Source organism: Mastacembelus armatus, chromosome 3, assembly GCF_900324485.2.
Source record: "Mastacembelus armatus chromosome 3, fMasArm1.2, whole genome shotgun sequence".
NCBI lineage: Eukaryota > Metazoa > Chordata > Actinopteri > Synbranchiformes > Mastacembelidae > Mastacembelus > Mastacembelus armatus.
This window is the reverse complement of record NC_046635.1, coordinates 10,461,211-10,478,979: the sequence shown is the minus strand read 5'-3', so window position 1 is coordinate 10,478,979 and position 17,769 is coordinate 10,461,211. Positions and strand designations below refer to the sequence as shown.

The 17,769-nt window shown below is 37.9% G+C and overlaps 1 protein-coding gene across 2 annotated transcripts in view; it reads left to right on the top strand.

Moving 5' to 3' along the window:
• The window catches only part of galnt18b (UDP-N-acetyl-alpha-D-galactosamine:polypeptide N-acetylgalactosaminyltransferase 18b), a 75,169-nt gene extending 64,072 nt beyond the window's left edge, over positions 1-11,097 (top strand). For both annotated transcript variants that reach the window (XM_026320540.1, XM_026320539.1), the window contains exons 8-11: positions 1,618-1,755; positions 4,595-4,690; positions 6,946-7,110; positions 10,432-11,097. In XM_026320540.1, the coding sequence (XP_026176325.1) occupies positions 1,618-1,755; positions 4,595-4,690; positions 6,946-7,110; positions 10,432-10,578 (546 nt within the window). In that variant the 3' untranslated portion in view covers positions 10,579-11,097. The remainder of the gene's footprint in view (positions 1-1,617; positions 1,756-4,594; positions 4,691-6,945; positions 7,111-10,431) is intronic.
• The last annotated feature ends 6,672 nt before the right edge of the window (positions 11,098-17,769 follow it).

The window sequence follows — 17,769 nt, the reverse complement described above, 5'->3', positions numbered from 1 at the left end:
CAGTCAAGAACGGTCACAGAGTTGTTCCGAAGCCACTCCTTTGTTATTTTAGCTGTGTGCTTAGGGTCATTGTCCTGTTGAAAGGTGAACCTTCGGCCCAGTCTGAGGTCCTGAGCACTCTGGAAGAGGTTTTCTTCCAGGATATCTCTGTACTTGGCTGCATTCATCTTTCCTTCAATTGCAACCAGTCGTCCTGTCCCTGCAGCTGAAAAACACCCCCACAACATGATGCTCCCACCACCATGTTTCACTGTAGGGATTGTATTGGGCAGGTGATGAGCAGTGCCTGGTTTTCTCCACACATACCGCTTAGAATTAACGCCAAAAAGTTCAATCTTGGTCTCATCAGACCAGAGAATCTTATTTCTCATAGTCTGGGAGTCCTTCATGTGTTTTTTGGCAAACTCTGTGCTGGCTTTCATGTGTCTTGCACTGAGGAGAGGCTTCCGTCGGGCCACTCTGCCATAAAGCCCCGACTGGTGGAGGGCTGCAGTGATAGTTGACTTTGTGGAACTTTCTCCCGTCTCCCTACTGCATCGCTGGGGCTCAGCCACAGTGATATTTGGGTTCTTCTTTACCTCTCTCACCAAGGCTCTTCTCCCACGATTGCTCAGTTTGGCTGGACGGCCAGGTCTAGGAAGAGTTCTGGTCATCCCAAACTTTTTCCATTTGAGGATTATGGAGGCCACTGTGCTCTTAGGAACCTTGAGTGCTGCAGAAATTCTTTTGTAACCTTGGCCAGATCTGTGCCTTGCCACAATTCTGTCTCTGAGCTCCTTGAGCAGTTCTTTCGACCTCATGATTCTCATTTGCTCTGACATGCACTGTGAGCTGTAAGGTCTTATATAGACAGGTGTGTGCCTTTCCTAATCAAGTCCAATCAGTTTAATTAAACACAGCTGGACTCCAATGAAGGAGCAGAACCATCTCAAGGAGGATCAGAAGAAATGGACAGCATGTGAGTTAAATATGAGTGTCACTGCAAAGGGTCTGAATACTTATGACCATGTGATATTTCAGTTTTTCTTTTTTAATAAATTTGCAAAAATTTCTACATTTCTGTTTTTTTCTGTCAAGATGGGGTGCTGAGTGTACATTAATGAGAAATAAAATGAACTTTTTTGATTTTGGCAAATGGCTGCAATGACACAAAGAGTGAAAAATTTAAAGGGGTCTGAATACTTTCCGTACCCACTGTGTGTGTATATATATATATATATATATAGTTTAGTTCAGTACCTGAACAAATATCCTTTCCATTACTGGTAACATGAGTCTGGCCTTGACTGTGGCTGTGTGATGTTTAAGCTGCAGTAGTACAGTAGATGGCTTTCAAGCCGGAAATTGTAAAAATCAAAACCATATAGAGGCTACTCCAATACTCAACAAATGGATGCACAAACCTCCTCAATGGTGCATTATCTGATTTTCTTCTTCACAAACCACTGTTAATCAATTTTATGTTCTTTGTGTGTGTGTGTGTGTGTGTGTGTGTGTGTGTGTGTGTGTGTGTGTGTGCGTGCGTGCGTGCGTGCGTGCGTGCGTGCGTGCGTGCGTGCGTGCGTACGTGCGTGTGTGCGTGCGTGTGTGTGCGTGTGTGTGGCTGTTTGAATCCAGGACTCAGGGATTGATATTGGCGATATCTCTGAGAGGAAGGCTCTGAGGAAGAGGCTGCAGTGTAAAACTTTCCGATGGTATCTAGTGAACATCTACCCTGAGATGAGGATGTACAGTGACACCATCGCATATGGAGTTGTAAGTCACCGCCTCTCTCTTTATCCCAAATTCAATTCAGTGTCTGCAAAAGCCAAAACAAGGCTAAACCATGCCTGAACAAATCATTTTAATCCCCTGTGTTGGGATCCGGGTGGCTGCAGTCAGGAACACAAGCAATTCCAAAGACAAGGTTTGCTGCAGCCACTCTGACTCTTTCCTTCTGCCTTCAAATATTATTGAATCAAGAATTTCTGTCGGATTATTGTGATGGACTTTAATACACTGTAGATGGATAAATATATAAATTAGTAGAAGCTTACTTTAAAATTGTAGTATATATACATATTCCATTAGAGGGCTTTGCAGCAGAGTATTATTAGTCAGAGAAGCCCGAAAAATTACAGCCAAGAGAGCATTCTGCCGGTGTTTCTATTTGCCCATCCATAGTTGTTCCCCAACAGGTTTATTTCCACAGTCCTCCCACCTCACATCACCATGATGCACCCTAATACACAATGACACAGTGACTGTGAATGCTTTTTTATAAAAAGCGACAAATTTGAATGGATATAGCAAAAAACTACACTGGCCTTATTACAGTAAGTATCAGTAAGTCAAAACAATAATTGTCATCCTCATGGTGGTGCAAGAGGAAAAGTCCCATTCTCTGAGAACTACATATGTCTAAACAAATTTTAATGGCACTCCATACAACAGCTCTTGAAATATTTCAGCCTGGCCGTAATTGGTGAACTGACCAAAAGACTGACACTGCAATTTCTAGGGCCATGCCACTATTATGGCAAAGATCTTCTAGCAAGTTCTTTGTTTACTTTTCCAGGAACTGGTTGAGCTCTATTTTATTCAGTTCTTCCTCCTCCTGGTATAAAAATGTGGATGTCTTTGTCTCACTACTGCTCCACATGCAGTAAGTCATACCCATATAAGGGCAGTTCAATTAAATCTTAGGGATTTGATGTAAACCCCTTTAGTACTGTAACTAACCTCCATGCAGATATGCATTACTTTTCATTCAAAATGTGTCACATTACATAATAAGCTATAGACACTAGAACTGCAGTTTCACTGTGACTCTTAAGTGAATGTTGTCCCCACAGGTGTCATTTATTGTTACATATTTAATATTTTATCCCACTCACTAGAAATGCTTAGACCTGAGCTGTTGCATGGGACCATGTGCTGCCTGTGGATTTACTGATTATGAGATAGAAGTAAATATCTCCTGAGCCGAGGGGAGCTGAATCATCTCTAACTGTGTTCTTCTGATCTTACATCTTTACCTAATTCAATCCTCACACACACCATCATCCCTGCAGCTCCCTATGGTGCAGTTTGTATTCTTGCAATCAGGCAGACCTTTGTCATGATGCACATGACTAACCTTGTGGGCCTCAAAGCCTGAGTCACGTTTATGAAGCATAAAACTTCCTCTTTACTTTTTTTTTTGTTACACAGAAATGAATTTACATCTAAGGTGTTTCAATCTTCTAACACTTTTATATTTATATATAAAATATTCTTTTATATTTATGTGAATCCCACTAAAGATACTTGCCTGATGCTGGCATTAGATGGTAACAGTCTGATAAAAAAATTTTTTTTTTCTGCTGTAATAAAAATGATGCATTGCAGAGTTGAAGAGACCAGGTGGTGAATGCAGTTTCTTCTTACTGTGTTTTGGCATTAGATTATCATCTGTGGCCTGGACACCACAGAGTATCAGGAATTTTTTTTTTTTTTACTTCTACTCATAGTACATCAAAAACAGGTAGCACTATGCTTCAGTACATCATGTTTTACTCACCTCAGCTGCCTTACTTTCTGCAGCATCTCCAGCTGAGTGATAGTCTTACTGTTTGACTGATGGCTCACAGAAGCCTTATTGATTACAGTTAGCTCCTTGGTAGCTCCATGAAAACACTATAAGAACGAAGAAGAAAACAGAATATTACTATCCTAACAATACAGCATTATGGCCTAAATGTCTTACAGTTATACAGTTCACAAACCTCTGTGTTTTAAACCTCAGAGAATATTTGCCACTATGTTCTTAACCTAATGACAGAATGCTATAGAAATGCTATAGGTGAATTTGACTTGAGCTACTTAGGAGGGTCACTAACTTATACCACGTTAAATTATACAAAGACCTGAAAGCATTGTAATGTGACTTAATATTGTATGCGATATAAAAATGAACTAGTGACAACATTGTGTTCATTAAGATCAACTACCCGGATGAATATAATCTTGGTTATTCTTTGAATGTAGCATGGTTATCAGCAAGTCATGCGTCATGTCTGCTGCCACTTGCTTTTGTGACCCATTTTGCAATGGGATGTTTCCAGTTGTTTTGACTCATCTGTAAAACCTCTTTTTGAATTAAGCCTGAACAAACATTGAAACATCCATGTTTTCAGTTTCTATTGTTCTAAAATCTCCTGGTGTGAGAGCAAATGCACTCCAGCAGAGACTAGATCCCTCGAAAGTGATATCCCATTTGTGTCACTACAGTTTTCTTTGTGGTTTTGTCAAACCACTTGCTGAGGTGAACAAATTATGGGGTACCAGAATTTGTTTGTTTTTGTCATAGACCTGAAACACTGGTCTGCATCTCTATGCACCTACTCAAAGTTAGAAATGACTATTCACAGTAAGACAGAACAGATGTGAACAACTTAATTAGATGTATACTTTTACCTGATCATGGCTAATTTCTGGGTAACCTATGCTCCTATGTAATCACTAACATATTACAGATTTTCCTTCCAAACAAACTGTATTTTTTGTTTATCTGTGTGTCTGTGTGTATGTTTGGTTGTCATTCTATATTTTGTTTTGTTTTTTTGTCTGTCAGCTGAAAAACTCTCTGAAGATTGACTTGTGTCTGGACCAGGGGCCCGACAATGACAACGTCCCAATCCTATATCTCTGTCATGGGATGACGCCTCAGGTAAGACCACTCCTGAGCCTTCTCTCCCTGGACCAGCATGTTGCATATAGCCACCTAAAATGTATCACCTTTGCATTTTAATTCAATGTTGGGTTTTTCTTACTTAATAAAACCTGTTCCATCTTGAAGAAAAATCACTTGCATTTCCTCTGCTTTCAAATTGGATCAAACTCAGTAGCCTTGCCTCATAAAACATCATCAGATTTTCTATTTTGTCCTTTATGGAAAAAGTCCTTGATGTTTTTTAAATACATATTAAACTTCCCCCCATCGTTCACAGACCTCCATTTAGGGATGACATGTCCCAAGTGAATCCAGCTAAGAAGAAAAGGCCACATTATTGATGAAACACAATGTAAAAACCCTGTGTTTTTATTGTACACAAGCATTTGTCTCTGTCTCTAGTTTCTTCAGGTTTAATGTCAAAATCTTTACTTTGCTGTTATCGCAGACACATAGATTAAAGAGAAAAACAGTAAAATGTTCAGGTTCAGACACAAAAGCCTGATTTCAGCCTCTTGCTTATTTTATCTGTTTTTCATCAGTCAGTGTTCTTAGAAGTGGATCTCTGGACTACGTATTCAGGATATATCTTAGCCTAAACAACAGGGAGTTTAAGTGTCTTCAAATGTTAGCACAGCTTGATTATCATTTACTTTCTCCAGCCTCCCCCATCTCTTATTGATTCCTCCATCCCATTATGTCTCAGCAGATTGTTTTCAGAGATTGTTTAACCTTGCTGTGACAGTTGTAAACTTGTCTTATAAAGTGAGGCTTGATCTTACATTACCACTTTCAAATGAATCTAAGAATTGGGCATTTCACACTCATTACACCTGTATTGATATTTACATCACAGTCCAAATTAAAACTGAGTCAGGAGAAATCTTTATTGGAGTAGCACAAAACAAAACAAATGCAAAACAAATCTCGCCTGCTTTATTTTTTTAGTTTTTAGCGTACAAAATCAAGAGAAAATTAACCGTGGATTTTCTCTATAATATGGATATACAGACCGTTGCAAATGTATGCTGTAGTCAGTCAAAAGTGCCAACTGCGTCTCACTGATAATGCCTTGGGAGAACTAGACTTTGAGATGCTGCAACTAATGTAGTACATCTGCATGCTTAAAGAGAACTGAATAGGCACACATGAAAGAAGAGCACTACAAAGCTCCCAGTCCAGTACATGGATGAATTTACTGGACCATGTTGTCAGCACACATACAGTACAGCACGTCAGCTCAAACAGTAATGAAACATATTGAGTTAAGCACAGCAACAATAGAAACCTCAGTCACATACGGCCTGGCAGTCTGCATCACTCCAAAAATGAGCAGTACGATGAAAAAAATAAATAAATTGTCAGACTGTTTAACGCCTGGTGTGAAAGAGGCAGGAGGCTGTTTCAGCCTTATCAGAAAAGTAAGATTAGAGTAAGAGAAGGATAAGAGTACAAGTAAGGCATCAGAATAAGCAAACATGGCCCAGATTATTTTTAATAAAAAAAAAAAAAAAAATTGACGGGGTACTGAATCTGAGCGCATCTTCACCCTGCTCCTTGAGCCCCTGTATAATTGTTTGCTCTCCATCCAATTTTTCTCTGACAGGATTTGAACTCCCTTGTCCTCTTCTTTTGATTTTATCATTTGAATTCTACAAACCAATTCATGTGTTCTCCCTGTTAATGTGTTTGTTTTTGTTCATTTATTTGTCTTAAGCTGCCAGTCATGGAAGAACTCAGTTTCAAACAAAGAAAAAAATTCTACTTAAGTAAAAGGATAATATCATCTGCAAAAGTGTCAAACGGAAAGGTCAATTCGATTCATACAGAAAATGGGCCCCTATGAATGATCATTTATTATACAGCATATATATATTATTATACATATCGTTAATACCAATGCATCATTCTGTAAGTAGCATTTCGCTGTTGTAGCTGGTCTACAGCAGTAAATACGAACAACAATCAATACAAGTACAATCAGTATGTACAGCTGCCCATTAAAAAAGCATTTGGGAAAGAGTCCATTTCTCCGAGTATTAACAATGAGCTTCTTCTGCTTGACTTGTCTTTCCTTGTCTTCCATTCAGGAATGAGGTATAAATATGCACATTTAGTGTATGTATATCACCCTCATCTTTATAGTCATGAGAGGGTAAGCCTCAATCGTTGCATAGTTTATTGCCTGTATGGCCCCTTACTTTAATTCAAAGTTAACTCCAGCTCATAGAAGGATGTCCTGTTTCTTGCAGAATGTGTACTACACCAATACACAGCAGCTTCACGTCGGGCTCCTCAGTCCCACCGTTGATGACGATGACAACAAGTGCCTGGTGGATGTGAACAGCAGACCTCGCCTTGTCGAGTGCAGCTATGCTGCAGCCAAACGCATGAAGCTGCACTGGCTCTTCACTCAGGTGATAACACATGACACAGCCTTAAACACTGTCAGAAAACACGAGTTTAACATTCAGTGTGCTGTTTTTGCTCTGTCTCAGTTGGATGTGACCGGAGGTAGCTTTTAATCATGTTCGTTAATGTACTGATTGACCAGAGGTCCCCCTTAATCCTGTAATTCATTTAGACATGAAAAGCCACCCAAACTAAATGACTGTCTTTCTTCATTAGCGGCTCTGTTCTTGCATACCGTGCTGTAACAGAACAAGCAGCCACCTCGAAAAATGCCCCATGACAGCGGGTGAATGGGATTTACAGCATTCTTTGATTGGGCCCTCAAAAGACTTCACACTGTGGTCTGCAGTGCTGTCAGTACAGTGTTAATTATAGATTCATGTTCTTCTTTTACGCTAATATGTGTAAATTACAAAACGTGCCTCATGGTAAGACGTTTTTTGGACCGGCTGCTACAGGTCGGTCTGTGTTTTTTGACAGTGACAGTACTAGCAATGAAGAGACTTTACATGCTTGAACTTATATGTCACTTATCCTCACACCGAGTTCTGAATGGTTATTTTAGTTAACTCTGTATAATTTAGTAAGTGGGACAGGGCTGGAGCATATCACGTTTTTTGAAACATGGCATCAATTATTGACAGTTTTGGCTGCACATGTGAAACTGTCAAGCTTAAACAGAAATAGATTGCTGGGAACCAGCCACAGCAACTTTGTGAAACTGAGAACTTCACAAATGAGAGAGAGAAAAGTATTTTTTAAGCTTTATTCAAATGTCGCACAGTTCAATATATTGTTCTTTCCAGTGAAATGCAAACAGTGCTTAATTTCCTTTGTAAAGACACAGTCACAAAGAAGTGATTGTGATCGGTCTTGATTTTGGAAAGAAATTAATTGGGTGTTTGCATGTAAAGATTTGGTGTGTTTGGAGGTGTTGATTAGAAAGGCAAACACATATTAAGTAGGTGGGACTGTATGATTTGTTTCCCTGTGTGATTTATGGTTATGTGTGGGTGATGCCTGTATTATTGTTCTGTAAAAAAAAAAAATCCCTATTGTTCTGTATATAGCATAACGAATTTAATGTAAACCCAAGTAAACTATAGCATCCTAAATCAAATAACTACCTTCCCACATGCTACATGTACGCATTAATTAGCCAACTGCTGGAGCCTGTTTTCAGAAGCAGCAACAAAATGTTCAATAAGACTTGGAGTAGCTCCTTGTATAAGCTAATGCTCCAGATGTGCACAGTATTCTGGATTTTACTTTAATTCCAGAGATTTTAAATCATCACCCACATCTTTAAATCGTTCAAAGATTCAAATAGGTCTGGTGTTGAACTTACTGATGGCTATTCCTCAGGTTTAAGAATCAGGGGTCAAACAGAGCTTTGTAGGCAGGACTAAAATTAGAAATGTCTACATCTATGAATTGAAATACAACTTACATGTTTAAAGTCCACCCATGCATTCATTATGCCCACCATGTATCCTGTTGAGGGTCGCAGGGGGGCTGATGCCAACACTGTATGAGAGGTGGGGTACACCCTGCTCAGATCTCCAGGCTATCAAAGAGCCAGCACACTCACACCTACAGACAATTTAAAGTCCCCAAGCCTGCATGTCTGAAGCAGGAAGCTGTAGTACCTGAAGAAAACCCACGCAGACACAGGAAGAACATGGAAAGACCACACAGTCAGGCCCCGTGGACTTGAAACCTGAACCTACTTGCTGTGAGGCAACAGTGCTAACGACTGCATCAATGTACTGCCCCTGGTGTCTTACATGAAAATGCAAAGAATATATATTATAACTCCAATGACAAAGCACCCTGGCACCTCTAGGAGCCAAAGCTGGACTGACCAGTAATATGCGGCTATCTCTGAATAGAGCCTAAACAGGTGTTTTAGCATGCATTTGTTTTTACACCTTGGCAGGCCCAGGCACTCTCCTGCACTGCACACATCCAGGATCTGATCCAGATATAGAAAACAAGTGCTGTGTCTGCATCAAAGCATATCACAATACATTTTTTGTCTCATTCACAAGTGTTGAAGTATTCCCTAGTCGGGGTACTGTTCTCTGGTATACACTGTAAGACAAAATAAATATAGTAAGTTATTTCGTGTCCTTGTTTCAGTCAAATAACACTCATAATGACTGAGCTTGAAGGTCCATCATTGACTTTGCAAACAGCAGCTTAAGAAGAGAATGTCCGACTAACATGTTTCTGAAGTTAAAAAACACATCTTGTGTGCTTCTTCGGCAGATGGAGCTGCTCAGTCGTCATGGAGATGGTGTAGTCATCACATCATAAAATAGTGCACTCTAATATTATCATCTTTGCAGCTCACTCATTTACAACTGAGTCAAAAGCTGGTGTACCTAGAGTAGAGATTCATTTCAGAAAAAATTAGAAAGAGGTTTGATTTCATCTAGCTGATACCTTTTAGTTTGTCCTAATTGTGTCACACACTGCACTAAGTATAGGTTGGCTCAGAGCATCCTTACATAATGTTTCATAAAAGTTCATTCTCAGCAGTTAATACCAATCTGCTATCTAGAGAAAATGTCTCTTTGACCACCCAGACAGTCCAAGGCCTTATGTAAATACAGAAAGAATAATTTAGCTGACAGTCTGTACAACCTGTCCAGTTCTTAAGTCTTTTTCCCCCACATTTATCAGCATCCTCTTGTCGTATTGGAAAGAGCTCTTTTCTCACCACTCTCTCCATATTGTATTGAATTTTAGAGGCCTCTTCTTCATTCACTTGCTCTTTGTCAGCCCTAACACTGTAATGAGAAAAGCATTTTTCATTTCATCAGGAATATTTTTGCTGAGCTGATTTGCTTACTCTCTTCCGACTCAGACAGCTGTCTTAGCTGGTCAATTGTTGAATCTTCACTAAAGGTTTTGCTCTCCCTCCAGGTTCTCTTTAGTTTATATTCCCATAAATGGCTGTTATTAGGTGTTTGCTTTTAACTTCTACTTCACATCTATTTGTCTCTGATCTATCTGTTTTGTGTCTTTTCTGTGTATTTTGTGTGGTTAATGGTCTCTAAAAATCTAAGGCTTGCTTGTTAGAAAGCTGGCAATTGCATTGTTGTTTTTGCCTTGAGACCATGTTGATGCTATCTGGTGGGCCCAATGAGGATGCTAGTGTGAATCAGCCAGAACACGCAGAGCTTAGGGCAATTCGGCAACTCACATCCATATCCATTCAAAGCAGTGTGTGGGTTTAAAAAGAGGCAAGTTGTATTGTGCACACAAATTGTTCTTCTGGAGCCCAGCAAAATTTTAACCATTTGCTTTTAACTTTTCAGGGAGGATCCATTCAGAACAGAAAATCAAAGAGATGCCTTGAGCTGGTAGTGAGCAGTGACAATGAATTTGGCTACCAACTGGCTCTGCAGAAATGCACAGGACAGAAATGGTTCATTACAAACGTGCTGTTTAGTAGCTCCTTATGATCGACTGCTGGAAGGAGCACTGGAGTGCATGGCACAGCAGACTGGATGGAGTTGTTTCTTCTGTGCACCATTCTGTGAGGAACTGCGGCGTCGCTGAGCATGTTTATTTCGAGCACCTCGATGTCCTCTGATAACCGGGCGACATCACATCGTAAATGTTAAACATTTTATTTTGCCTACAGGATGAGCCATAGTTGGCAGATATTTTGCAAATTTGAAAACCCAGTATATTCAGTATATTTTGTGGTAAATACAGTACAGTCAGATTTTCGTTGATTTAAACAATGTAATGGGTCCAGTATGTTTTTGTACTTTGTTCATATTTGCTACTGTGTAGCAAGCTTTCTGAAACTGTCCCTGCTGTGATTATTTTAGTGTCTCAGGTTTGTAGGTTTATTATGCGATTCAGCAGTATAGTTGTGGGAAAATGTTGGAATAAATCTGAAAAGGATAGATATTTTCTAAATGTAAATATGTCAAAGATTTGTAATATAACAGTAAAATAACAGATGTAAACTATGTGTGCCTTTTGTGGATTTGTGACTTAAGTCTTAACAAAAACAGCGTGTAAAGGAATATCTGCTAACGGTCCAAAGTCGAATTTCTAATGTACACAGTGTGGCCTGAGAGTTCAATATAGTGTGACTAGAATAAACATGCAAAAATATAAAACAAATTAAGAAAAATCTTTACCAGTGTAATGTGTACCCTAACAAATGCAGTGCACATTCCAACAAGACAACCATCATACAAGTGTGATGCTACACTGCACCATATACAATATAGGGAATGTATTTGCTATTTAGTAATATGTGCAATCAGAATGCTAAAACTAAAAAAAATGTGTTAGCTGTATCTTCACATTTTTTATGTCTTAAAACAGGTGTCAGGTGTCCATACAGTAGGAACACTGAAACAGGTTTGTTTTAAACTGGCCATTTAAGATAGACCTTCCTAATGCAAGTCAATGGGAACAAAACCTGTGGGCATGTGACTATTGTTTTCAGACAGACTTTTAAAAAGTGAACATATCCTTTAGGTGCATTCTGTATGTGTATTAGTGTGTTGTCTGAACTTGGTTATGCTTTTTTCTATCTGCAGCATTGCAGCATGTTTTATTATACCGCATCTGTGATTTCAGTTTAGTGAAGGTGTCTTTTCCTTTGCCTATGCTGTGACTAACTCTCAGAGGCACTAAAGATTTGGCCTTTAAAAAGGAGATGTTTTAGAACAATGAACAAACATGCAGACTAATGTACACATGCACACTGCACTTAGAAAGTACAAACTCATGGAAACGATATCGTGAGTTTGTAATGACAAATGCGAGGCAAAAGCTGAGAAATGGGGTGGTTTTGTGCTGTTATGTGCACCTGGGGAGGAGACAAGTGGCAGCCTGTTCTCAACATGCCAGTCCTCATTACCATCCACATTCAAGCAGAGCTTGGCAAACCATGCCATTAAATATACATGGAAACCTACTTTCATCAAAAGGAACTCCGTCTCTAAAACATCTAAATATATGCAATAAGAGCGCCTCTGTATGCTCAGATTTTTGACTGAAAAAAATTCAACAAAACACTATTCCCATTTCGATAGACTTCCTCTTTCAGCTGACCTCTCTTCCCGATCGTGTGCTAGTGCCTGTGTCAAACATTACTTTCAGTTTTAAAATGACTGTAGGTAGGAAATTTGTATATTTTCTTAATATTCTATTACCAAGGGTGATAAATCCTATCACCCTTGTTGATTTAGTATATCATCATGTGCTACAAAATCACTTCAAAAGGGTTTGATCTTTTTGGTTGGCACAAAATACACAGCAGAGAATTCAATTCCCTGTAAATCTGAAATATAAAAGCTACGACCAACTGTGTCTCACAGTGATGGAGTTATGAAGCTGTTTCTGTCTAAGCATGAGTCATATGTAATATCACTGGCCTAATTTCGATAAAGCCAGGATGATAATATATCTGTCTTTCTATTGAGATCTAGCATTTGCCAAATTACAGTCATTTTCCTTGCTAAGGGAATTAAATGCTGACTTTTAACAGGTACATCTCCTGTTTTTCTAAAGCAGCTGTCATAAAAAAATGCGTTTATAAGATCAATTTGCCACAAGAGACGTGTTTTTTTACGGCAAGTGCTTCTTCAATTTAAACTTTCCAGAAATATACTGATCTGATTTCACCTTGTGGATAACTGAAATTTTTAAAACCTACAGGGACTGAAAGGGCACTGTGTATTATTTGTGAGAAACATGATGTTTACTGCTGTGTAATAGAAATCCCTCCCTGGGTGAAAATGTGTCCAGGAAAAAATATTACTCCTGGACTCCCAACAGTTTTGTGTTTACCCTTGTTAAAGGGATAAAGATAGAAAATTTGGTAACAAGAAGTAATCAAGTATTTTTATTTTTGTAAATACTATGCATTGTTTAATATTTAATATTGTTGGATAAGAGCATAGGAATATTTTATAAAGTCATGTAACAGTGGCAGCATTGCAATGAAATTAGTTAAAGAATGATGATATTATTAGGATTAGCATAGTAGTAGTAGTATTGTTTTTATTATTAGTAGTATTACTGTTGTTTAGTAACAGACTAAACAAACTAATCTGATCAAAACTGAATCTACTGCAACATGTAGTATGCACTGTGTAATTTAAAAAGCATTTTAATCCTGGAGACACCCAAAAGCCAAATGGGCTACCCCCTTAACTGCTGTACTACTCTGATTATAGCTTCAGTAGATATTGAGCAAATTTTTCATGGCTGCTCTGTATGTTAAATGTAATTTGCATGCTGTAATGGAAAGTATTATCATAGTTCTGGTATTCAGCTCCAGTCTGTGAGGACTTAAAAATAGTTTAGCATTTTGTGATACACACTTATCTGTTTCTTCTTGCTGGGAGTTAGATGAGAAGTTTGATACCAGTCTGATATCTGTTCAGAGCCAGCAGTCTGTTAACGTAGCTCGGCACAGAGACTGCAAGCAGGGGAAACATAGCTCTTTCAAAAATAAACAAATCTTGTTGGCTTAATTCCTATAAAAATCTAACTATAGCAATTTGAATTTTTAGTTTTTATACAATTGTACAATACATTTGTATGGATTAATCAAAGTAAATATTCATTTACCCCTATTTCTAATCTTTATGCTAAGCTAAGTTAACTGGTTACTGGTTATGGCTTCATAATTTAACTTCTGCCATTTACTGCACAGAGATGAGAGTAGAATATAATACACCTTTTGACAGGAAAGGAAAAAAATAAGTGTGTTTCCCAAAATGTCAATAAAATCCATGTGAATACACATCTCTATCTCTCCATGTATCTCTGTAGCTCTTCAACCACGACAATTAATCTTTTGGCCTCTTGTAGTTGAAGGCTCTGAGAGGCAACTTATCATGTCTTGTCATTATTTTTTGTCACAGACACAGAGATAAAACATTGAGGAATATATTCCTGGCAGAAGTTGCAGTGTGATCAGAGGAGTCGGCTGAGTTTTGAATACCATATGGCACAAGGAAGCAGATTGTCAGAAGTGAGAATATCTGAACACCCCATAAGATCCGGAGAGAGGAGGTTTTCTCTGTTCTCTCTGCTGCAGGTGAGCCACAGGTAGCTGCAGGGAAGCTGTCAGTACTGCAGGGTGGATGGGGCAACACACACACACACACACACACACACACACACATACACACAGAAAAGTGTAAGCAGTTGAAAATAAACATAAACCCTGCCAAAGATGAAATTACTCGTCACTTAGGATCTACAGCAAGTCAACAGTGTTACAGGGAACGTTAAGCAGAACAGATTTATGTGAACAATGCATGTGTGTGCGAAATGTGTGTTCACCGCACAGCCAAAATGCTTCACGTGCGGATAAATGTCACTGTTAATTGTTTTCTGTGAGAGTGAATCTGAGTTGTAACTGCGTTACCATGGATACAAGCCCTAAGCTGCGTAGTCTCAGATATCCGAAGGTATCAGACCATAGGTGAGCATATTAACTGAAAAGACCTGACAGGATGTAATTGCTAGCAGATGCAGATGTAACTTTAATCTTTGCCCTTTGTATGTTGTGCTTCAATGCTCTGACCTATGCAAATGAAGTACCTGACAAATCTATTTGATTTTGTCTGCGCTGTATATGAAGTGAAACAGCAAAACAGTGAATAAGGTCCATTCTAGAGAGAAAATAATCTCCTCCAAACTGGGGAAGTGGAGTAGAGGCCTGAACGTGTATAACCAGTCTGTCAGACATGTTTCAGTACAGGAGATTTTCAAAATAAAACTTAAAAGAAAAGATATGATATGAGATGAGATCAACTTTATTCATCACCAAATTTTTAGTATGCATACATTGAATAATACAGTTACTATTTGAACTTTTAAAGCTGTATTAATTAAGAATAATACAGTAACACTTCATAAAAATTATATGGTGATTTTTTTTTTATTTATTTTGTTATAAGCAGGGATTTGAATGTTAGCATTCAAAGTCGACGTTATAGTCCCCTGCCATATGTTAATATTCCTCTCTTTTAGCTCTGTTTTTGTTTTCCATCAACTATCACAAGAAAGGACTGTAGAAGCTAAATACTCCACTGTAATCACCAGTGAGTCTGTATCTTCTGCCATATTATTCTGAGAATCTATACGGTGTTGTTAGAGCTTTTTCACTGAAAATAAAATGATGTTGATGAGACCAGTGAGAGTAAACTACGACACTGCAATGTCAGATGATGATTCGCTATGGGTTCTACAAATAGCTGCTACAAATAATACACAATTTTATGCCTAAGAATGTCAGACATGCTGCATTTATTTTTCCCTATAGGCCCTCAATACTTTGTTTTCAAGAGCTAACATAAAAGATCTAAATATTACAGTTTTTTCGTATTTGTCAGTCAAAGAATGATTGGTAAAGGATTTTAAAACACCACACAGATCACTGCCTGAGCATCTGGGATGTCATAAGATTTGAGTTTTTGATTTTCATTAAATTAGTAAACATTTCTAAAAACAAGTTTTCACATTTTCATTAGGGATTATTGCATGTCTCGATTGATAAGCAAAACAGTAAATGTATCCACTTAAAATTAAATTTATATCACAAAAAACTGAGAAAAAAAGTGAAAGGGTCTGAATAGAGTCTGAAGCCACTGTAGAAATGATGACATGTTATCGATTGTAATTTAACTGGTTTTTGACATTGATGGATGAAGCTCCACAAGGAAGCCTATAAATCAGATTAAATTGTGAAAATCAGTATTGACTTTATTATCTCCAATGTAGTTGCTTTTAGCTTTTAGTGACTTCTTAAGTCTGTCTGTCTCTATGGAAAGTCTGTGTGAATATTATTTCTTTCCTGGTCATTCCATGGTTGTTTTATACACTGTTATTGTGAAATATCTGTTACTTTAGGTTAAGGACAAATATTTAATATTAAAAAAATCTTTCAAAAAATACACCTTTTTGCTTCCTCCCTGAAAGTTAAATATGAAGATGAATAGCACTCTTAACATTTGTCCTTAATATTCAGCAGCCTTTTAGCTTAGCACAAAGACTGCCCACGAGGAAACAGCAAGCCTGGTGCATAATACAGCTAGGGGCATTTGATGGCCTGCTACTCCAAGTCACACAGGAACTGGGGCAGTATGGTTTATCCACCCCTGACACTACTAACCTGAGAAATATCAAACTTCTTTTTATCTAATCGAGAAGAAAAGGCTGAAGTCCATGAACTCACACGGTAGATATGCTTCAACAGTGTCTAATCACTGCAGTCTGGATTTACACTCCCCACCACTCCTGAAGTACTGTTGAGAAAGACATCAACATTTCTATTCTTGTCCTCCGGTGCACAGAGCTGCATTTGATCAAGATCCTCCTGAACAGATGAATTGATCATGGAGACTTCCACAGCTAAAGATAATCCTGGTTCTTTTCTTCCACTGGATTTAGATTTCTCCAAAAGATTCATTTTCTCCTAGTAAACAGAAAGCGCTCTGCACAGCATATGTATCAAAGATTTGTGGCTTAATGCAGATTACATATCAGAGTTGTCATGGTTTCTGTTTTTTTTTAATCCACATGGATCCAAAAGACGTGACTGCAATTACCTTGAAGTATGTGCTATTCTGAAATTGTATTCCTGTTAATGCAGAAAAGACAAACCTGCTTCCTTGCACTTCTACCAGTCAAGTCTGTCTCTGGCTATGTGTTCACCTTGTTCAGATTTGAGGTACTTGAGTATTTTCATTTTTGCTACTTTATACCTGAGAACAACAGAGGAAATATTTTTTTTCTTTACTACATATATTTGAACATCACTGTTCTTTTTCAGATAAATGCTTAAGATAAAAAATACATTCTAACCTTATTTTAAAAATCCAATGCATTATTTTTCTAACATTTTAAATAACTGTTATATTTTTGTTAATTGTTAAATTTCCAGTATTTCCCAAAAATTATAAAATGGAGAAAGATTAAAAATAACAGATAATAAATGTGTGTAGCAGAACCTAGTTTCTTCCTCATCTCATTATCTTTTCAGTAATGCCATTACTCTCAAATGTTCCTTGCAACCATTTAGAGTGGGTCTCAACCCCAGGCTGCGAACCACTGGGTGTATTAAAGTCTATAAAGAAGTTATAACTATCTCCATTCAAACCAGCTACAACATTAAAATGCTGCCTACACCTGATTGCTTCAGTACTAACAGTCTAACAACTCTAATACATAGTACACCTGTGCTTAAAGTGAAACATTTTCTGGATCCAGCTTCTCAAATATGGGGATTTGTGGGTTTCCTCTGCTTTATATTATTATAAATTAATCATATTTATATTTTAACATACTGCACTTGTGGTGGACATTTTTAATGTTTTCTGATATTGAATTAGCTGATTAATCATATAAATGCACATAAAATAATCATGAGATGCAGCCCTAACAATTTCATTACTTATATATTGTGGGTTTATCAAAAAAAAACAAAAAAAAAAAAACAAATGCGCAACACGGCTCAGTGCTGCGTTTAATGTGAAACATTAGTTTGGTTAAGGTAAAATCCCTTGTAGTTTTCATTTAAATCCCTTTTGAATGTCATTTTCCTGTTATCCTGTGTTTGATGTTTGAAGCTTTAAACAAACATGCTGACCCAGATGAAATTTTAATCT